At 31.0% G+C, this 24,505-nt stretch overlaps 2 protein-coding genes across 2 annotated transcripts; one reads left to right on the top strand and one right to left on the bottom strand.

Annotated features, from left to right (window-relative positions):
- Positions 1-378: 378 nt before the first annotated feature.
- On the bottom strand, positions 379-11,073 carry LOC106063570 (ATP-dependent Clp protease proteolytic subunit, mitochondrial-like). Its single transcript, XM_013221969.2, has 6 exons — positions 10,814-11,073; positions 4,038-4,214; positions 3,821-3,917; positions 2,448-2,635; positions 1,234-1,339; positions 379-787 (listed from the first exon to the last, which is right to left on the bottom strand). The coding sequence occupies exons 1-6, from the start codon at positions 10,838-10,840 to the stop codon at positions 693-695; spliced, it is 690 nt and encodes a 229-aa protein (XP_013077423.2). The 5' UTR covers positions 10,841-11,073; the 3' UTR covers positions 379-692.
- Positions 11,074-11,226: 153 nt separating this feature from the next.
- LOC106063571 (amyloid protein-binding protein 2-like) lies at positions 11,227-24,493 on the top strand. Its single transcript, XM_013221970.2, has 16 exons — positions 11,227-11,362; positions 13,533-13,716; positions 14,239-14,388; positions 14,777-14,943; positions 15,092-15,211; positions 15,447-15,636; positions 17,820-17,975; positions 18,188-18,544; positions 18,737-18,861; positions 19,037-19,142; positions 19,871-20,075; positions 20,376-20,556; positions 20,680-20,703; positions 20,832-21,004; positions 21,543-21,818; positions 22,270-24,493. Exons 1-16 carry the CDS (start codon positions 11,331-11,333, stop codon positions 22,320-22,322), a joined length of 2,499 nt encoding a protein of 832 aa, XP_013077424.2. The 5' UTR covers positions 11,227-11,330; the 3' UTR covers positions 22,323-24,493.
- Positions 24,494-24,505: the final 12 nt, after the last annotated feature.

Raw genomic sequence — 24,505 nt, 5'->3', positions numbered from 1 at the left:
TTCCACTATTTTTATCTGATCAAACTTTCCCATTTCACATTACCATATTAAGTTCAACAATTGTGCTTTCAAATATTTAAAAATATCTGGTTTTTACCCTGCAAATATATTATGTTAAGTAATGTTTTCATTCTTTTTTAATAAAAGAATGAGAAAAAAAGGTTTTGAATGTTGACAAATACAATTACAAATATTGTCAGTTACTTTATTTTAAAAAATATGTAATTTATTTTTAAAATTAGAATAATATTTAAACTTTCAACTAGTTATTATAATAATAGAAAATTGGTGCTGCATTTGAAATTAGATTAAAGGAACCATTACGGCAATTAAAAAAAAAAGAAGAAGAAAATAGACATTAATGAAATAAAGTACAGCTTTTAAAACAAACATAAATTTTAATTACACAAATATTTCAGAGTAAAGATAACAATCCTATTTGATGAATCCATTTCTTTTGCAACAAAAAATCTTATTACAGAACACATTTAGTTTTACAACTTTTACATGATTATTTGATGTGTCAAATGGTCCATTACACAATTAGAGCAACTTATTTTTCTTGTTATGGTAACACTAGATGAAACTTGGTGGAATTTGTGGAGTCACAAATTTCAGTACAGTATAACAAAATGGTTTCTACTAAAACTTTACCAAAAAAAAAATGTATTGAGTATTTTCTATTTCTACTTCTAAACAGCAGGAGGGTGCTCCAGAACAGTGTCAATAAGACCAAATTGTTGAGCTTCTGTTGGATTCATAAATCTATCTCTTTCCATGCTTTTTTCTGGGGACATAAACAAAATAACTTCACTGCATTTCATTAACTATTCCACATTAGCCAACAAACATTACAGTTAACAATATAAACTTGATAAAGACTTTTTACTGCTGTAAATGATGCATTTATTCATAGCTTGGAAGTATGTCTAGTTTTCTTAAACGTCACTATTTATCTATCTATAAAACTAAACTACCTTCTTCTACCCTATTGCCATATTGTTCTTCTTATTCCCCTATTCTGCTACGTCATTCATCTGTCTTACTAAGTCACTACTTTTACCCTAAAAACAGTACACAATATATTTGTCTACCAAAACTAACATACTCTCTAAACTAGTACATAACAAATAACAATGAGAACATCAATTGTTTAAATAATTAAAGTTAGTTGAAGTTATTTCTTGAACTTCTCTTTAATTGGAACACAACAATGTCAACACATTCACTCACCAATAAGATCTAAAGGCTGCTTTGTATGCCTTACATACAATTGGTTGATTTGTTTTTTAAGTTTTAGAATTTCTTCAGCTTGAATCTGTATATCAGTTGCTTGACCCTTAAAATCAAAACAAGCAAATGAAAATGACAAATCTACATGAAATTTTAAATAACAATATGTTTTATACAACAGGAACAAAATAAACATTTTCATTGGTGATGGTAGCCTGGGCAAAGCTATACCTCTGCTGAAAATAATACCTGTATTACTTCATCGTCATCAAACTACATTTCAGTGAGGGCTTGAGAGGTTTAAATCCTGTCTGGCAAAAGCCCTGGAAAAAAATCCTGCTGTTATGCATAGTGCATGTATGTCACCATACAAGTCGAGGATTTGTGGTTTCCCAGACCTGTTGATGAAAGTCAGCAAATCTGGGGCAACTGAAAAGAACATGAAAATATATGGTGTCCACTTCTTCCCCACACTGGGGGAAGAGTCAGTCAAAGTTAGGCCTGTGTTATGGGACAGTGGCTCATCCTGCTAGAATAGCTTGCTTAAGTCTAGGTAGCCTCCACCTCATGTGCTCCCAGCCTCTGCTGGCTTTTTGGGACTTGTCCCAGCAATCAAACCATTTTTCCATTTCTATTTTTTGGATTGGGTACTACTAACAAAAAATTTTAATGAGAGACTTAGATGCATTTGAACGAAAAATCTTAATTAGAAGCAATGTCATGTGTTTTTATTTCCAAAATAAAATTGCACAGATTTACTGCAATAAGAAAATAATACATTTCATTTTATTATCTTGTTATTTTTCATACTTCATATATTCTCATCACATAAGATTAATAATTTAGTTTTCTGTCACAAGACTAAGTTTCCTTTAATGGACATTAACTTGTATTTGCAATATCAATGTAATTTTATTTAAAAAAAAAAATTAGTCATGATTTAAAGAATTTCTAATGAATGACTTAGAAATGAGGTCATGAAAAGCAAAATAAAATGTCATTTAATTTAGTCCTAGTGTTGTTCCCATCTGACTGATCCCTCTAGCACTACCAAACAAAAGAGAGGTGATGTCTGCCAAATAAATGAAAACTGAAGCTTTGTGATTAATTACTCATGTATAAAACTCACTAAATCTTCAAAGTTTCAGCTACTAAAAGACATTGGTCTTTTTATGATGTGTGTGATGAAAAACAAATGTTCCTAATGGACTTACAGAGGCTTGGCCAGAAGGCTGATGAATCATGACACGTGAATTGGGAAGAGAATGACGCAGTCCTGGAGCTCCAGAACACAACAATAGAGATGCCATGCTGCAGGCCTGGCCAACACACCATGTGGCTATAGGTGGCTGCACATACTGCATTGTGTCATAGATACCTAAACCTGCTGTAACTGAACCACCTGAAACAAGTCGACAATGTTGTTAATAAACTACTCTTGTTTTTAGTCAGTTTTATACTTTTTTATAGCAAGTAAATGAAAATTATATTTAAGTCGGTACATTATCAGCCTGATTGAGTTTTCAGCAAGAATGATTGAATTCGATCAATATTCACATATCTTACATTACAATTAATAATTTTATAATACAATTAACATAACTTTTACAATTATATTTATTACTTTAATAAAATAATTATAAATGAAATATAAAAAAGAATTTTAGGAGTTTGTAGTGGATAACTGTCAATTTATAAATGTACATTTCAAAAACAGGTGCAGTAAATCTGTGTCATTTTGTGCAGAACTGAATTAGCTTTCTAATCATCATAATTATGTACTGATTTTATTTTAAAAAAACAAAATTTAATTTTGTGGAAGGGGTTGTTAAAAATGTCATTCCTAAAATGTAACCATTAGAAAGTCCATCTATTTTTAAAAATTAAAACTCCAATTATCGAACAAATCTGATAAACAGTAAAACTTTCCAGTGGACAACGCAAATGTATGTGTTTGTTTGAACACTTAAAAAGCTTTGCTGGAAACTGTTGCAAACTTTTACATGTAATGCTGACCTAATTTATTTTTTTTATAAGAAAACTTATTTCATTATGAAATAAAATGATAATGTTTTTAAATATTTGAATTTTTTTTTTATTCAAAGATGTTATTTCTTGGTGACTTGAGTGTAAGTTTATTAAAAAAATATTTTTATATAATGTACTACTAAAGCTACAGATTTCATAAAATGTCAAAATTATTTCATTATTTTTCATAGCTTTATCCTTTTTTAAGTTATTATAATGACTTGGTGCCCAAATGGTTAGAAAAGTCCAAAAAAAAAAAGAAAAATTTTGAAAATGAAAATTTGTTTGTACTCATTTTTTCATCTTCATATGAATTACAGAACCTCCTTTAAAGCAAAGATAATCAAGTCCTATGAGTATCCTTATGTTATTCTAATTGTCCATGTTTATTAGAGAATTAAACTCTACTAAGAAATTAGCTTTCCAGGCTGATTCAGGCAATCTATTCCATGCTCTAATGACACTAGGGAAGCAGAGCACTTGTACATTTCAAGAGAGTATAATTTTTGTTATAATTCTGCTAAATCTATATTTTCTAAAAGATAAGATAATGACTCACCAGGACTATTTATATACATGTGAATTGGTTTTTTACTACTTTCGGACTGTAGAAACAATAACTGTGCAATCACAAGGCTTGAAAGCTCATCATGAATCTGCCAAAAAATATTGTTTTAACAAAATATTGAAATTAAATGGAAAAACATTTTATAAATACAAAAGCTTTTGTATTTAATTTTGTATTTTAAAAATAGGGTAATAGCACATGTACTTACTGGACCCATAATGCAGATGATTCTTTCTTTCAGAAGTCGTGAAAATATATCATAAGCTCTCTCACCACGGCCAGTTTGTTCAATGACTATTGGCACCATTGGCAAATTGCATTGCCCTGATGTGTGAATATGTGATACCAAAAGTTTATTCTGATACCGGGACAGTCTTGGAACACACTGTGATTATAGTTTAAAAAACAAACAAAACTAATTTATATATATAAATCATATTTAAAAGTAAAAATTTAAAAGCATAGCTCTGATTAATTTTTTTGAAAGTTATATTGATACAAATAATAGTCATATAATATAAAGCCATTCAATTTATAACCAATTTTGTTAATGTAATTAAATTCACAATTAAAAATAGATATCTATATATAGATATATCTATTCCTCAGTTTATCACAACAATAAATAGATCTGACAACTAACTGACACTAATCTCTAAAAGAAGTAAAACTAAGTAAGGCAGTCTGAAATGCCAATATAAAAACCAGAATTGAACAAATTATATTCTCCCATACAAAATCATTTCCACTTTTGGTTTAAAACTTTGGATTTTGTATTTGATAATAAAATTAAATTATCTGAAAGTTTTGTGTAATAATGTGTTCAATCAAATGTAAAATCGCAATATCTTTCGATGACATCTGTTTATTGATTCTGTGATGGCTTATTTTTAATTAAAATCAGATGGCTATGTATTTTTTTTATATTCGCTAATTAAATTAAATCAATTGATGACATTTTAAATAGCACACACAATTCTTCATAAATAAAAAGAATTATTTATAGTAAAGTTTCTGTGATTCACACAAATTTGTGACCTTTTATCAATAGTGACATTTTCTCACTGAACAGCACATTAAAACATATTCAAACACAAGCCATTTGAAACTTCACATCTAATCATATATTCTTATATTATTCTAACATCAATGGTTCAAAATTGGACAGACATTTTAACATAATAATTTTTTTTATAAATTAGTTCAACTTTTTTTTTTAAATCTCTGCATTTTTTTTTACCTTATAAGCAGGGTCTCTGTGACCTATTGTGCAATATGTGCATATCTCACATACTGTCAAATTTGGTGAGCAAACAAAAAATTACTCCAAAAGCTAACATAGTTGAGATAAAAATAACACAAGTCTCTATAGACTCAGCATAAAGGAGGGCTCCTGGATCACATTTGGTGAACAAACCAGAAGTAAAAGTAAAAAGGCTGAAACCTCTGCAGCATCTGGTGATTACCAATTCTTACATGTGGCAGTGGATGTGAATCAAGAAAAGGCTGCTTGGCTCACTTTGATAGTCAATTTTATGGTTTTGTCTGGCCCATAATGTAATTGTAACCCATTGACCTATAATATATTGCTGACATGTTCAGTGAATGAGAAAGTTGACAGAAAGGAGGACTATTAAAAGTTTTGTAGGCCTATAATGGACTATTTAGAAGAATTGAGAACAATAAAGAAAATGAAAAAAGAAAAAATGAAAACAAGAAAGATTTAGAAGAATAAAGTGAGCATTGGACTATGGCCTCATTCAGTCTCGAAGCGACTATGGATCATCTCATGGAAATGAGATGAATGCCTAGGCATTAGCTGTGTTCGGAACGATGTCAACCACACACCAGTTCCCCCCTCTCCACGCTGCTGATGTATCCAAAGGAATGGCAAAGCTGATACAGTTTGGGGTCAGCAGTGTTGCAGGTTCTGCCAGGGTGTAGCACTGGGTGCTGCAAACTGCCTTAGGCTCACCAGCTCCTGATTTTTTCTCAGGGTTGACTCCCAAAGCCTTTCCCATGATTGGGTATAGCTGCAAGGCAACAGAGGTTTGAATTCAGAGTTTTCCTTCTTCTATGTGGGTAGCCACCCATGGCTAGAGAGCCCCTCCTGCCCGAAGCTTACTGGTTAAGGCACCAGTTACCCACCTTTGCCCCTTCTCCTGTTAGTGAGAACAGTTCTGCCGAACTCAATATCTGAGCCAAACGTGAAGGCCAAGAGTTGGGCTGGTTGTCATGGCTATTTGAGACACATGCCATTAGGAAGCATTTAATAGGTAGTGGAGTGCTTACATCCATCACCACTTCCGGCAATGACAACCAAGTGAGCATTCACACAGACGTGAATACAGAGTTTGTTAATTTATATACTATCCTAGTAAAGTTCCCCTTTCAGACTGTATGGTCTACAGGGCAGATGATGTAAAGGTCATCTGTTTTCTGAGGCCCATGGTGGTTAACAAAGGTGTTATTGGCCAGTACAATGACCAAACACCTTTTTCTATTCCCCAACTGATGTCAGATGGGTAGACTCAGAGGCCCCCTAGAACCCCAAAATTAAAAATCCCAGTCTTCACTGAGATTCTAACCCAAGACCTTCTGGCTTGGAAGCCAAGCACTTTACCACTCAGCCTACTATTGCAGTCACATAAGAATTTGCAAAGGGAAAAGATTTAAAGATTATCTCTCAAGATCTAAAATACCTCCAGAGAAAAACACATATAGGCTCAATGACACACACTATCAGAACTACTGTCTATCTCATCACTCTACTGACACACTCATCCCATGACATTATATAAATATATATTAAATCTATATATTAGGTACTTTGATAAAAAATTCAACTTTAATGAATCTAAATGAAACTAGTATAGTTAGATAGATCTTTTTGAATGGAGTTCATTGATACCTCATTTATGCTTCTAGGTTAATTAGAACATAAGTTATGACCATTTTAGTATCGGAAAATTAGCCTATTAAAATACCCAAAAAATTGTGACCGAAAGGAGGAGCTTATACATTTAAATTGCTATAACTTTTTAACGCTTAAAGATAATGTAATAAAATTTTCCATAGAAATGCGCAATTATGTTCTGATAATTATGACAATTTTAAATCTGGGATATCTATTAACACTTTTTTGTGTTAAGCCCTTGATGTAGGGGTAGGTGTTGAAAAACGACAGAAACGGAATACATATTCACACATAAATGGTCATAACTTTTAAACCAATAGAGATAATTGAATGAAATTTTCAACAGAAATGCATGTTTATGTGTTATTTATTTCTTCTTTATAATTCTGAGATAGAAGTTGAAACTTTTATTTTAATTTCTTAAATGTGGGTCGACATTTCGAAAACGATAAAAAAAAAATAAATGTTGACACTTACATGGTTATAACTTTTTAACCAATAGAGATATGCAAATGAAATTTTCAACAGAAATGCATGAATATGTGTTATTTATTTATTCTATTATAGTGCTGAGAAAGACGTTTAAGAAAAAAAAATTTTCTTTGTTAACATGGAACGACAATTTAAAAAACGACCAAAATTTATGTTGGTCATAACTCTTTAACCAATTGAGATATTTAAATGAAATTTTGAACAGAAATGCATGATTATGTGTTTTCTATTTTAACACTGAGATAAGAATTTTTTTGAAAATTTGATTTTTGATAAATGTGGAATGACAAGTTTGAGTTTTTTTCGACAAAATATTATGTTGACACTTATGGTTATAACAACCAAAATTTATGTTGGTTATAAATTTTTAATTAATTGAGAAATTTAAATGAAGTTTTCTACAGGAATGCATGCATGATTATGTGTTATTTGTTTATTTTATTATAATCTGAGACAGAAGTTTTCATTATGTTGACACTTAAAATGTTGCAACTTTTTTAGCCATAAATTACTTTTTAGGCTTTTAACTGAAATGAACAACTTTTTGCTGATACTTATAATAAACTTTGGATGAATAGCATGTTGGAAAAACAACACAAAAATAAAAACAAAAATTTCTATTTCATACTTTGAGAGCTGTAACATTTTAATCTAGACTTTTGAGATAATTATACAAGATTTACAAAATTAAAACAAATTTAAAAAAAAAAAAGAGTATTTAAATTTACATATAATGTAAATAACAAATATAGATTTCTTGATGTCATCAGTCTGAGTGCTTTTGCAAATGTACGTCAGTATCCAAAGCTTGCGAGGATCATGCATGATTGTTTGAAGATGAACATTGTTTGGGTGTACCCTATCTGTTTTGCTGAAATAGAATAAATACTTTTAATGCATACCAATGTAGGCTTGCTGAAAAGGTAAAATTATCAAGACTTAATATAAATGGTTCATAGCACAATTATCATCTGTATTGTGAAATTATATTTTTCACATTAAATAAATAACATCCCAGATATGCAACATGTTCCATTAAAATAAAATATATCTAACTATTTGATGGGTAAGCACATAATGGATTTGTTTGTTGTTGGAAATTATCAATTGAAGTACTGTCTCTGTAGCACCTTACAAAAACCTTCAGCAAGTTCTTTAGTGATCTCGATAAATACTTCATCAACAGTCACATTTCTCAGGGTTTTCAGAACGAGATCTTCAGTATCCAGAGTCTGGCCAAAGCAATCAGTTAGTATTGAAAGGAGATTCTCTGGAGAATCCACAATGGCCTTTAGTGGCTTTAGTTTGTCAATGCAGACCTTCACATGAGAGATCTAGAAAACAAGAGAATAAATATAGTAGCTGCATAAATGGTATCTTTAAAATGTTTCATCTTTCATTTTGTAGATTAGTGTCATCCACGGTCCAGTCAACATCTTGCCAAAAAGCCCTGTTAATAAATATAATAAATGTCAAAAGGGTTGAGACACCTAAAAAGGAATTGTTTTGAAACTATAAAAATGAATTTACAAAAGAAAATGTAAAAGTTATTACCTTAAAAGACTAACCGCTTTTCTGCAACAGCAAGCACAGTGTTGTTCTGTGTTACCTGGCCTTTCAGTAGCCTCAACATCACCTTCAGGTCGCAACTTCTTCACCATACTAGGTCGTTCAGTGTTGTCTTAGGACTTGGATAGGTGTCTTTTTGCCAGCAGCATCGATAGAAAATTTTTTATCCAAGTAGGGTGCAACTAGGTGCCAGCTGCGGGTAATCTTCCTGCAAAAGTTCTTCACATCAGTCATATGCCTTGTAAAATGTTTTACTTATTTCGGATGTTCCTTCAGAGTTGAAGATAATTACTTCCTAGTCCAAACCTCCCGCAGGACGACGGGGGATGGGAGCGGGCAGGGTTTGAACCCGGGACCATCGATAAGTCCGAACGACCAGGCAGCCAGCCTTCGAAACTTATTGTCAACAACATCGACATCAAGGCCTGCCACGCCCACATTATCTGGGGAAAATGTAACAAAAAAAAGTTAGTTTTATTTAATTGTGAAAAAAAAAATGTTTCAAACAAAATTACACATATGTACAATTTTAATAAAATGCAGTTTAATAAGACATTTAATGTAAAATAGAAGGCTCAACTTCATAAGTCCAAGTCCAGCCAAGCCTTTACTTTAAAATAAATTTCTACAATTATCCTAAATCATATAGAGAATATAGTAGATTTAAGTAGATCTATAGATTAATATCTGAAAATTTATTTTCATTGAAATAAAATGATATTTCAATTGATTTGTGTTTTATTTTGTTTATAACATAATTAGTAGTGATTATTATGGTAACTATCACTTAAAATTGTGTATAAAAATTGTTTTATAATTATCGCAATTATATTACCAGCTATTGCAAGAATTATCACTTAAATTTAACTAAAAACGAAAAATATCAATTGAACTAGGTTAAAATCATTCTAAAAGTTTAAAAAATAACATTCAAAATCACGGATGATTAAATAAACCTGTTCTAGATGATGGATTTAAAAAAAATCGATCTAACAAAAAAGCTATGCAGCCATTGATAACCATTGAATCTATCATTTCCGGTTAGTAATGGCGGCTAGTTTCGTTTTCTAGCCAAGATACTTGATGCACTGGGTCACTTTTTACTAAAAAAGTGTAACACTTATTGCGATAATATGAACAAAAATAGTTAGATTAGATATTAAGGTACATGGATTGATTTAAATAACTATGCTTTTCAGAATAATAAAAAAACTATGGATGGTCAACTTACCCCTATGCTCAACACGCTGGAACTCCATGAAGACGATAGAAAAGCACTGATATAAATCCAAAGAATTAACTGATATCCGATCCTTGAACAAACAAAGGGCTCCGATTATCCTTTTGTGTCTGATTTTGAAGACAAAACCAGACTGGAACGAAATCACCACTGCTTTCGGCTTAAATACTGCCGCACGAATACTACCGGTTCCGGTAACCAAAAAAAATCTTGCGCGACCGGAAAATCGAAGTATCTACTATATATTATATAGATTATTTTATAGATATAGTCCTCACATTTTAAAAACTTAGAAAATAACCAAAAAAATGTTAAAATTATATGATATATTGATATATATATAAAATTTAATACAAGGTGGCAAAACCAATCATCACCAATGTAAGCCATACATAAACAAACCAAATGGAAGTGCACACATCATGAAGCTTGTGAAGGCATTTTTATTTTAGCCTTGTCATTTAAAATAGATCTATATTAGATCTAAAGGTTCTTTATTTTACAACCAAATCTACATTTTGTTTTCACTAATTTTCGACCTTCTGTGAGCTGAGAATTGTTAAAACTACATTGACATTAAATTACTAACTAACTGGTAACTAACTATTACCACTATTACTACTCTGTTACTCAGTGTTAGGCTAGTGTTGTTCATTGACATTTCATTTCATGATTTTGACTTTGAATTTCATTGTGTTTGATTGTCTTAATTTAAATAATTAGACTTTATTTTGAATTAACTGAATTTAAATTGTTACATTTGTACCTTTATGAACTTCTTAACAAGCTGCATTTTTAAAATTTTTATGAATTTTCAATCTAGAATGTCTAGATCTAGAATTTAGTGACAATTAAATCTTGATCTAGATTCTAAATTAAAATGTTTAGGTCAGCAAAGGACTAGAATTTAGATCCAGACTCTAGATCTAAATTAGATCTGTTTCTGTTTCACTTAAGAATCTAGATCTAGATTTAGAATCTAGTGTCTTAGTAGAAGTCATATATTTTATCGCCATATAAATTTCTATTGCTTGTTTTTCAGCTCTTTGTTTGTAAAGTTAAAAAAAAAGATTACTACTTTCTAATCTTTTTTAGCTAAAAATTCTAAAAATATATTTATAAAAATAAATAATTTAGGTCTGTGTTTAATCACAGATCTATGTAAATGTGAAACGACCGTTCCTAAAGTAATATGGCGGTCTGACAACGCTGTAAACAAAAAAAATGATTTCATTAACATCTGTGATCATATCAATATAAAATATTAAGAAAGAGAGAAAGAAATGTCATCGGTGGAAAAAACCAGCTTAAATGCGTTAGTATAGATTTTTAAAGCTACAAAATACATTTCTTTTATGTTAATATATATGATATTAAAACTAATCTAGAATTCTAGACTTAGACTTAGACATAATGATAATTAATCATAATGATTCATGATAATGATTGATGATAATGATAATCATATCATGTCATATGATATGTGTATGAATGATATAATATTATAATGATGATAATCATCATCATGTCATGACATATTATAATTATTTCATAGTCAATAAGTCATATAATGTATTATAATAATCATGATAATGATAAATTAAAAATACATATGACATATGATACAGACAATACAAATACAGTTTATACAGCCATACAGGTCAGTTGACTGGGTTGATAACTTGAGAAGTGACACAAAGACAATAGTGACAATAGTCACAAATCAAGTCACAAACTCAGTCCAGTGACAATTTATGATTTTATCTTATATCTTATATAATACAGACTTTACTTCAAAAAAGAAGATGATTACGCCCTACGCGTCTAGACTAATATTTACATAACATTGTCTAAATAAAGATCTAAATTTCTATGGATTATATTTTAAAAAATTATCTATTATATATATATAGATCTATATTATTATTAGAATTATTAGATCTATTTTTGGCCTAAAACTGTCAAAGATTAAAATCACTTATAGAAAATAAATTACTAAAAGGGAAAACTATAGTTTATATGTTTGTAAAATGTTTTACATGTTTCGGATGCTCCACCAGAGTTGAAGGTAGTTTACTTCCTAGTCCAAATCTCCTGCAGGAGTACGGGGGATGGGAGCAGGCAGGGTTTGAACCTGGACCATTGATTAATCCAAATGACAGTCCAGCACGCAAACCGCACGACCAGGCAGCCATCCGATTAGTTGATTCAATTGTCAAATCTACATAATATAGACCTAGATCTTGAAGGTGATAATTATTTAGTCTATTATATAAGCCCTACTAGACTCTAGATCAGGATTTCTCAACCTGTGGGTCGCGACCCCTTTGGGGGTCAATTGACGATTTGCCAGGGGTCGCCTAAGACCATCGAAAATATGGATTGTTATTGTCTACTCTTCTATTGCTCTGTGTGTGTAAGGTGGGAGGGGTCGCGGCAAAGTGGGGAATTGTAAAAAGGGATCGCCGAGCTTAAAAGGTTGAGAACCGCTGCTCTAGATAGATCTTAAAGACTAGTAAAACTTATACTTAGGCAGTTCTATAATAATTTCAAACTACCAATCACATCAATGCTCTAATAAAACCTAGATTTCGATTCTAGATCTACTTTGTTAAAGAACTTGAAAAAATATTTCCAACCATACCAATTGTACCCTTATATAACAAGTAAAAGCAGAGATATAAATTTTACTTTTGAGAAAAATGGATTAGCTGTGACCACCCTATCTTCTTAGGTGAAGATTTAAAGTTTGAGAGAATCAAGGGAATCACTGCAACTTCACTCCAATACTTTTTGTTTAAACGTCATGTGAGAAGATGCAAGAAAAAAAACTTTCTATTATGCTATGCCCCTCCTATTCAAAAGCCTTATACATGGTTTGAATATTAAGGAAGTGGCTGGGCGATAAAGCACTTCCAAACTGGTGGTTCTGGGTTCAAATCCTAGTGAAGACTGGGATTTTTTATTTCGGGATCTTTGGGCGCCTCTTAGTCCACCCAACTCTAATGGGTATCTGACATTATTTTGGGAAAAGTAAAGGCGGTTGGTCATTGTGCTGGACACATGACAACCTTGTTAACCGTGGGCTACAGAAACAGATGAACTTTAGATCATCTGCCCTAAAGACCACAAGGTCTGAAAGGGAAACTTTACTACTAACTTTAGTTAAACATTAACAAAATACATAACCTTTTGATCTTAAATTCATTTTAAAAAGCCAACACTGTAATAATTAGTTATAAGACATACCATCTAAATATATAATAATTACACATATTAAATTGAACACAAATATTATACAAAACATTAAGACACTTAATCAAATCACTTAATCACTATTATCAAATAAAAAATGTAATAGTTTTGGACAAATGCAAAACTTGAGAATATGGTACCAATTCCAAGTATTTGCAATGGCCAATATTGAAGTGCCTATACTATTGTCATTAAAATTGTTAAAACTCTTTAATATATAATTTATTTAGTTCAGGTCAACTGCCATTGGGACCTAGTACTGGTATTGATCGTCAAAATGTTATGCGGATCAAGGTGAACAAAGTAGCGATTGTTCAAGATCTGCGAGTTGAGCATGTAACATCTCCATTATTGGAAAAAGGAGTCATCAGTGAAAAAGATCTACAGAAAATTGAAAATGGAAGGACTCCTCAGGTGATAACAACAATTTTTATGTATGGTAGTTAAAAATAATTATAAAATAAAAGTATTTCAATTCACCTTTTCCATATCTTAATGAGTTGTTTAGACGGAAAGGGGGTTAAGTTTACCTGTCAGGTTTCCTCCCTTTCCCTTGTTAAGCTTTTTCCTTTACTTGATGTTGTCATCTCATAATTTTATTGTTGAATTCCTCTTTTCTTTCTTCTTTCTATGTCTTGTAACTTCTGATATGATAATCTTGGAACAGAACCATAACATTTAAGTCTGCATATCTTTAAAGTGCTATGATGCAAATCAGTAGATTGGTCATTGCTATGCCCCACAATGATTAAGGTCCCATTTCTTGTGAATCTACCAATTTTGCTAGGGCTACAGTTGTCTTTATATGCTGACAACATGGCTGGGTTATGTATTTTTGAATGCTCCATCATTGAAGACCACACAGAGTACAATAAGCAGTAGTAGTTTATTACTGTATTCTTAAATAAAATTTTTGTTGTTTTTATTACTTTTTAGGACAGAGCACGCATATTAGTTGATTTGTTACCTACAAATAGTAAAAACACAGACTGGTATAAACATTTCAGAGATTCTCTACAAAACCCAGATGCTAGTCCTGAGACTAGAAAAAGATATAAACATTTAGTGGACTTCCTTGACAACACTGTAAGAGATTATTTTTCAACTTTTGATCCATTTATTTAACTTTCGATATAAATGCATTCCTTCCACATTGCTTTTGCTTTTTCTTAATTAGATAAAACTGTAAAAAATTTTGTACTTTGATCAGCAATACATTGAATTTGCAATAGTTTATTATTAAATAACAATGCAACTATATTATTTAAAGGCTTTTAATTATTTCTCTGATAATATTTTAATGAGGTACATTTTTTTAGAATATGATGGTGTAATATACATTTTTAAGCAAAGAATAAACCTAAATAAAAATTTTCTTTTTTTTTTAAATTTCATATATTTTTTAAAAAGGAAACTGCACAAAGTCAACTGGTTACTACAGAACAATATATAATTTTATTTGTATTCTTGTTAGGTCATACATAGACCTACATCCCAGGCAGGAAGATTTAGATATACCAACACTCAGAGCACTAGAAGTTTACCTCCAATATACAGTCAGACTGATCAAACATCAACTACTTTACAGCACTATCCTCCACTCCCTGACATAGCCTCAAAAGAAACAAGTCATGAAGAAAGGTAAGATTGTTTCTGCAATGCAAAAAAAAAGATTCTATCTGTCCCTCTTCTCTAAGATTTACTGGTAAAAGTTTTAGTGAAATAACAATGAAACTATTCATTGACTTTATCACAACTTTGTACCAATTATAACATTTTTGTTTCTTAGAACTCCCAATGATCCGCAAAATCCTGAAAAGAAAGATGTGAAAGTTAAAGTTGGTCATCAAAATATGACTCTGGTTAAAGGCTTTTTTCATCAATGGCTGCCTACCCCTGACAATTTTAAGTAAGTCGAGTATTTATGAATGAATATGTTCAGTGAAGATGATATTTTCATAATGTAAGCACAAGATTATTGATATAGATGTGTCTTATTTTTAGTTAAAAATAAATAAATATTGTGATATCAGTATAATTCAAAATGAACTAGAAACAAAATGCTAGAAATAAACATAACTAATATTCCAAAACATTTTCTAAATCAAATCAGAGCAATTACTACTTATTAATTTATATTTCAGATCACATTTAGAAATTCCTCAAAGTCATTTAGATCAATTAATGTCATCCAGTAACCCAAATGACACCCAACTGATAGAGATGGAGAAGTTGGCTTTAGAAAATTTGAAGAAAGTTGAGCTGATTTCAGCTTTAGCACAGAGGAAACAACTCCCTCTTGGTTTTGAGCTATGCATGTGTGATGCTATTCAGGTAATTAAGCTCTTGTTTATTTTTGTCAGCTGCACTTTAATTAGCAGCCTAAATCTGGAACTAGAGATCAACAAGATGATTAGTAAGCCTACAGTGTCACAGACAGAACCCATTTCAGTGTCTTGTCCATAGTTTTTATCAATAACATCTTAGATTCCCATCAGAGAATACAATTACTAGATATTCATCCCAAAGATTTAAATTTCCACAAAATCTAATATAGGGACTGAACATGAATAGACAAAAGTGATGCTGTAATGTTGTATTGTTAAATATACCTGGAGGTCAAGCTTCACAATTTGAAGCTATATGTATATATGATCATTAGGAAGGTCTGTAGTGTTTGTTGACAGCCATCCATCACATTTCTAATTGGCACCCAGTTTATTTATATAGAAATAGTTGACAGAAAAAAGATTGGAGTACAAAGATACAGCTAGATTCAATATTTCCTGACTAATATGGCCTATTCTACTATTTTATGTATATAAACTTTTAAACTTTGTAGTATATATATGATAAACATGGACACTATAAATATCAGAGTACTTCATTCATCTAAACAATAGTTCAACTTTTATTCTTGTTGCTTTGATTGGATGAAACTAAATATTATATATGTTGTTAGCACTGAAGATACTTCATACCCTTAACCTGCTTGTTATAACTATCAGATTAAGACCAATAATCAAAAAGTGGAGACCACTTTTTTTTCTTTGTCTGCTGCCTCCAATCACTCTTGAAATAAACTTAAGTGATTTAATTACTAATAATAATGTGCCTAATCAAATTCAAAATTTAACTATGGCAACATTTCTCTGAAAAGATTACTTAGTCATTGGTTTGAAGCTCTAAACTACTAATACAACTGAACCTGTGTCTTCATATTTTATTCTGAATGTAAAACCTAAAATAAACTTGAACAAACTTCTGAAACAAAACTGAGAATATAAAGTTTATTAATAAATATATACAGCTTTCAACTTCAATGTTGATGTATGTAGAAACACTAATGAAAAAAAAAGATAATTTAAACAACATATAGCTGACAGCTACAGTCCATGGTTGACAAACTATCTGCTGCTTGCCAGAAGTTCAGCTTAAACATCAGTCAAAGCAAGACTAAGATACTTGTCCAAAACACAAACACTGCACCTCAAGTAAGCATTAATGGCCAACCACTAGAAATTGTTGATCACTTTTGTTACCTTGGCTCCATCATATCCAACAACACTCTACTGGATAAAGACATAAACAACAGGATAGCCAAGGCAATGGCCACCATGTCACGGTTGCAGAAAAGAGTCTGGGACAACATATTGCTGACTAGCAGGACTAAAGCCCTAGTCTACCGGACCTGTGTGTTGAGCACCTTGCTGTACGGAAGTGAAACATGGTCAACCTACTCATGGCAGGAAAAAAAGCTGAATGTCTTCCACCTCCGATGCCTAAGGCGGATCTTTAAAATAAGGTGGCAAGATAAGATAACAAATGAGGAAGTGCTACATAGAGCAGGATGCCAGGACATCCGCTCTGTTATCAGCAGCAGACGCCTTGGCTGGCTTGGCCACGTTCGTAGAATGCCAGTAGGTCGACTTCCACAGGACATCCTGTATGGCGATCTAATTGAAGGCAGGAGAGCCGCTGGTCGCCCACTTTTACGTTATACGGATGTATGCAAACGCGACATGAAGCTCTTCAAAATCGACACTGGCAACTGGGAAGAGGTGGCACTGGACAGATCCACATGGAGAGAGAGCATAAAGGAAGGGTCACAGATTGCAGATGTCATACACAACAGAAGCAGAAAGAAGGGTGAAAATGCAATGGCGCCTGGTGATTTTATATGCCCAACCTGTGATCGCAGCTGTGTATCAAGGATTGGCCTCTTTAGTCACACAAGAAGTTGCAAAGGGAAAAGATCGTCTCGCGAGACGTAAAATGCCACAGAGCTGACTAAAAATACACGTCTTTCTGTCACTTGTCTCTCCCTAGTTATCCTCTCTTTAACTTTCACACTTCTATTTATTAATTCCCCTACAACAGACCTTCTCATAATGATGTGAAAGATATTGAATGAATAATCAAAATATTTTTTTTAGATTATTCAAATTTCATTTTGTCTTTGTCAATTTTTTGCTTTGCTTTAATGAAAATGCAACTCTGTGTTTTTTATTTTGAAGGACATTTTGAATAGCCCTGATCTCTTCCACTTGTACATGAAGTATCTCCCTGCACTTGAAGCAGAAGAGATTTCATTGGTCACAAACTTGCAGTCCTCATTTGTTTCAGTCCTTCAATTACTAGAGAGTTCCAGCACATCAGACATTGTAAATCAGGTAGTTCGAACAACTCGTCCAATATTGTATTTAATTGATACATACAGTTTGCTAGACATTGTGATTTAGCTCAAAACATTTAATGAGATATTGTGCAATACTATATAGAGTGAATAATGCCCTGCTTAAACTAAAATATTTTTTGTTTCTTTCATATATTTATATATTTAAATGTTTTTAATTATTCTGATATAATTACTTTTTTTAATCAGGTTACTCAGCTGGGGTTAAAATTGTCTCACTTTCTTCTGACCATTAACAAATTCTCTGAAGCAGAATCAACCCTTGTGAGCATTATCAACTTTTTGAAGCAAAGCACCAACCTGGATTTCTGGATAACTCGATATCAAGCTTATGTGAAACTCATGTTGACTTGTAATTTGTCCTATCAGTTGGATAAAGCTCAAGGAGCTTACTTTGATGCTGTTCAAATGCAATATCAAATTGATATGATGTCCTTTAGCCAGAAAGTGATATATGAAGGAAGTATGCATGCTGAGACAAGCCACATGCTTTTAGAATATGGGTCCATCGTATCATCTCTTGGCTGGGCTAGAAAATCTCTGAGGGTAAATAATAAAAAAAAAGTAATACAAATATCTAATTATATTTCTATTGGTTCATAAAATTAAAGCTACCATTGGTATATGTTAAGGTATTTATTAGGAATATATTTAAAAATTAAACAAAACAATTCTTTTGCTCTTTTCTTATACCTGTGCTATATAAATGTGTAAGGATTTCAAACACTCTGTTTGCAGGAAACAGACCCCAATGATCCTGCTTCCATTGTGAGGTCACTTTGTGTTGCGATTGATGCTTACTGTGCTCACTGGATGGTCAAAAGAGCAGAACTACTCGCAGTGTATGTTGTTCAATATGCCAGGTAATCAAATACCACCACATTTTTTGTTCTAAATAATGGAAAGTCAAACTCTTGATATATTTTTATGTAACTAATGAACTAATGATTTTCAATGAAATGTAAAAGATTGTATTATGCAACAGGTAACTATTATTAGGTAAATTTCTTCATTCTTATGTAATGTTAACCTTTGCAGAAAATATTTTGGAGAAAGACACCCTGCATACTTTGATGCATTACTTCATTTCTGCCATTTTAATACAGAATTTAAGCAAGATGAATCTGGTATCACAGCTTCTAAGGTGGATATTGTTTGATAATAATATACTTAACATCAATTTTCAAATGTCATTATATGTTGTTATATAAAGTGTAAATTGTTACTTTCATTATGCAGCACACACTATGGTTTTTATCCTAAATATCTACTGGTGCTTATACATGTTATTCTGTGAAAAAAAAAATTACCAACAAATTCTTTGGAATGCATTTTAAGTACAGGTTTTATCAAATTAAACTTCACATTTGAAGAACTTATCCAGTGGGATTAGACTTTTATCCTAATCTCTCTGGCTGTCTGTTGATGATGATATCAGCAAATTTTCTTCACCTGCTTTGAAAACTTTATTAAACAACCTTGCAGAATAAATTTTTTTTCATGATGCTGCATTAAAGCAGTTGTTTTGGAAGGTAGAAATTTTAATTATATGTCCTTAAAGCCATCTCAATGAAAATGTACTTTGCATTTATCAAGCAAGAGCCATACTTTTCTTGATTGAGACTGTAGTGTTTTGCTAAAACTTCAGCTTTTTGTCATGTGTCATAATGATTTGATTTCTTTTTTTGTTATTCCCACTAATTTTCCTTGTCAGATTAAAGTTCAAATAAACAAATATAATATGCTTTATATTTAACAGCAAGTGGTACAGTAAAAATATAATACAAGATATATAACCAATAAAAAAAAGTTTAAAATATAGTTATCATTAAATATTTTCATTTTCTCTTTGTATGGGTGTAACTTTACTAGGAGTTACTAGAGGTGGCAGAAAAAACATATGGCTGTGAAAGTATTCAGTTGGCTTTAGCACATCGTGAAATGAGCAAGGCCTTGATGTTCAGTCAAAAAATTGATGAGGATGACTATTACTCTCATGCCATAGAAGCAGTAAGAATCGCAAGGTCACTGATTGGTCAAGGTGATCCTCAACTACATCTCTTTCTCCACACACTTGGTGAGTGGAAGATATACATTTTTACTTTCAGTTATGAAAAAGTCTTATAACATCCTAATCTTTAACAATAAAGGACACAGGGAAACAGTAAGTAATAAATCCAGACACAGACATTTGTTGTTTTTTTTTTAGCAAAAAAAAGAAATGGATAATAAAATTTAATTATGGTATATATGTTAGGGTATTTACATTAGGTATTTAAGGTAAATAATTGTCCTTTTACCTTTTAACAAACAATGACATTTTCTAAACTAAAAATAAAGATTTTGTCCAGTTTATAACGTTCTGTTTTCATTTTAGCAACAGCCTTGCAATGGAAATCTTTGAAATGTCCTAAAGAGATCAAGGACTCTACACTACATTGGGCAGAAGCTGAGGCCAAGCAAGCTCTGGCAATTGTCACCAGTACATTTGGTGAAATCAGTCTAAAGTCTGGTCAGATGTTATTACTGCTTGGCCAGATTTATTCTAAGATGAACAAGTATATCAGATTTTTTTAACATTTTAATTCAGAATGAGCTTAATTTGTACCAATCTATGTTTTAATATGTGATAGTTCTAACATAATTTTCAGAATATTCTTTTTACATGTTTCTTTTTCCAGTCATCCAGTAATTGAAGAAGATTTGTAAGTGTACTATTAAAAATATTTTTAAGTCATATAAATAAATAATCAAGTTATTCTTAATTTTTTTTTAAACTCATGTTTAATGTTTTATCTTTCATAAATATTGAAATATTGAACTTTTTTTTCAGACTGGACGTATCTGCCAGACTTTTAACACAAGCAGTAGACTATCTCAAATTGTGTCAACCACCTTCTAGTTTCTATCTTCTTTTTGGAATGGCCAACCTCGCAACATTTTATAAGATACTACTGAAGCCTGATCTGGCCATCCCCAGATTTAAATATGTAGTTGAACATGCAGGCAAGCACAATAAAATAAAATATCTTTGGAAATTATTTAGATTTTAATTTTAGCCTAATTATTAATTCACCAAATGTTTGACCATTAAACTACAACCTGATGACCCTTAGGCAGCTTACAGCTTATGGTGCTGCAATGCTGCTGGTCCCAAACTGTATCAAACCTATCATTCCTTCAGACACATCAGCTGCATGGAGAAAAAGTAACTGCTGTATGGGTGACATCATGCTAACATATCTAATCCCCAGGCTTCAAACTGTAGTTGTTTTGCTGGTAGTAGCATTAGAAGTCGTTAACATTCTATCTATAAATTATGTTGTTGTTTTTTGCTGTTGTTTTTCTTTTTTTTTTTTTTTTTTATGAAGACATTTTGAAATGAAAATCTTTCTGTTAAAAACTTTCAATTTAAAGAACTACTGAAATACATTACTGGGTACAGAAAAGGAAAATATATACTTTTGAAATTAGCTTATATTTTTTTAATGTAGTATAGGTTATAATAGTGTTTCAAATTTTGTGTATGTTTGATTTTTTACAGAGTCAACTGGCTCTTATATCCATTGGGTACACAAGTGTTATGAAAATTTGGCATCTCTTTATAATTCTATTGGAGAGAATCAAGAGGCAGACTTGATCCAAGTGAAGTTGTCCCATTGGCTGAAGGCAAACCCAGCCAAAAATGAAGTCATTGATTTTGCTGTGCTGCAAGAGGATCCCATTCCCTTCCCATCATTCATCACCAAGGCAGACATATGGGGCACAGCTATACAGAAAGCTATGGCTTTACCATCAGAAAAAGCTTTTGTTCCATTAGGTGAGAATAGTTTTGTGATTGACACTAATATTAAGCAGAATACTCTTAGCCCATGATGATTCACATTTCTTTACATTTTATTTCTTATCCATAGTTAATTCTGTGCATATACTTAGTATATAACTTTAAATATTTATTGCAACATTACTAATGTTTATTTTAAATGCAGAATTCTAGTTGTTTTTGTGAAAGCTTTTTTTTTTACACAAATTTTTCATGTTTTTATAATTATGATTTATACATTGAAATTGGTAATCAAACAACTAACAATCCTGTTTTGCATTTAATTATGATAAAAGAAGATTTTACTTCATTACAATTTTAAAAGAAAAATATGAATGATTATTTTTAATTATTATGTTTTTCATTTTGTTCTATCAACTTAATTTTCAATTTTAGATTTTAATATTTCTTATTATCAATGAATAATTATATATCATTAATTTCACAGGCCATTTGGACAAAAGAGAATATATTCCACTGGTTGTCAACTATGTTTGGTAACTCATACAGTACTAGTGTTATATAAAGTAGTAAAATTGTTCTGTTTTTTACCCAGTATATTTTTCTATGTGTTATCTCTACTAACCTATATTGAAAGATATATTTAGATCATATATATTATATTAATGTTTTTTTAGACGGATGTGATTATTTGTAGTTTGTTTAATTTTAATAAGTTTTTGATAACAAATGTGCACATTTAATTTGTGTATTGCCTTATGTACAATAGTTTACATTTTCATTGTACTGGTACTACTATTTATTTTTTGTATACCTGAAAATGTGATCACTTTCTACTTCTACAACTGTATTCAGTTGTTCTGACTTTCTTTTGAACATTGGGAAAGAAAATCTGTTTATTGTGAGCAACTTGTACAGGTAATTTATGAATAGCATGTCTTGTTATTTGATCACTTTATGCCTATAATTAAAGAACAGCACCTCTTTTGTTTTTATCTGTGAGCAGAAATGTTTTAAAACTTTAAAGCTTTTGTAATTCATAAATCAGAAAATATTTACACTTCATTACTGGGATTATTTGTACTCTATAAATAAATGACCTAACCAGAAGACCTTGCATGAATGCCTTCACAGTAATGTTTAACAAACATATTTTTAGGCCTGTTGGTATTCAGTATAGTGTTACCTATTATTTTATTGAATTTTAAATTAACTCTGCATTCTGTGATTTGAATTAATATAGCTAATACAATATGGATGTGTATACTTTGTTGTTTTTTTTGTAATAATGTTCATAATTTGTGCATCAAGACAATCATTCCATATTCAGAAGTCAAATGAATAGGCAGGTATTTATATTTTAAAAAGGACAATGTTTACAGAAATATGAATAGTTCTAAAAATATAAAATTTACATGTATATTTGTTCCATTTTATTAAGTTTTTTTTACTTTTTTTTATAAATATATAAATTGATGCTTGTAACAGAAATTACATTTTTTAGATATCAGAGTTTTCAACCTTAGCCATACTTTTATATTAATTTAATCAAATTGACTTCCCATATATATACTTGTATTTTTTTTTCCCCATTTATAGATGTAGATCTCCCTGAGGGAGGTCATAGGTTTTTGTGACATGGTTTAACAATCTATGTTTAAGTTTTTTTTAAACTATAAGCATACTGTTGCACACTACTTTATCAAAGAACTGCTCTCTGGGGCACTAAAAGCTACCAAAAGCATTTCATCTCCATAACTTGTGCTTTGCTTTCTAATATTCATTTCTTATGAGCTTTGAAAGTAACACTGTCATCAGTCTAACTATAGCATACAATGTCAACTCTTTCAAGATGATAGCTTCAGGTATTGGAAGATTTGTATCACTTCTAGCTTCTCATTTTAGGTAAAAGCCAGAATACAGTAGATAATTGTCTAAGTTAATTTTCTAGCCTAGACTGTATGATGTCATTTTATGTAGCTCTTTTGTTCCTTCAATACATCAAACAAATTGCTATCATAAAGAATCTCTTGACCATATTTCTGAAGTACAGTTTCAAAGGTTATAATAGATTACAGCATTTTTTTCAACAAAGTTTTCTTTTATCCCATAATATATTAAAAGTCATATCCAATGCAAAATATCTATTTAAAAAAAAAAATAAATAAATAAATTGACATAATGAGTTAAATATTTTATTGTCCAGTGTACTAGGAGCAAATATGTATTTTTTTCGCATTATCAACAAATCTAAATCTAATGTTGATGTTAAGTTACAATATTTTGTTGTCCAGTGTACTAGGAGCAAATATGTATTTTTTCGCATTATCAACAAATCTAAATCTAATGTTGATGTTAAGTTACAATATTTTGTTGTTCAGTGTACTAGGAGCAAATTTGTATTTGATTCTATGATCAACAAATGTTATGTTATAGATAGATGTAAGCTACTAACAAGATAACAAAGTTCACAAGATAGATGTAAGCTACTAACAAGATAACAAAGTTCACAAGATAGATGTAAGCTACTAACAAGAGAACAAAGTTCACAAGATAGATGTAAGCTACTAACAAGATAACAAAGTTCACAAGAAGCTGTGATTAAATATTTTTATACACTATTGTGCCCATCACTTTGTATTAACTGACTTCATTGGGCCAGTTCTGTCTACATTTTTATCTTTTAAAAATGAATAAAAATTTCATTTTTCTTTCTTTTGTTG

Source organism: Biomphalaria glabrata, chromosome 5 (assembly GCF_947242115.1).
Source record: "Biomphalaria glabrata chromosome 5, xgBioGlab47.1, whole genome shotgun sequence".
Lineage (NCBI taxonomy): Eukaryota > Metazoa > Mollusca > Gastropoda > Planorbidae > Biomphalaria > Biomphalaria glabrata.
The sequence above is the reverse complement of the archived record's forward strand: the minus strand, read 5'-3'. Positions and strand labels throughout refer to the sequence as shown.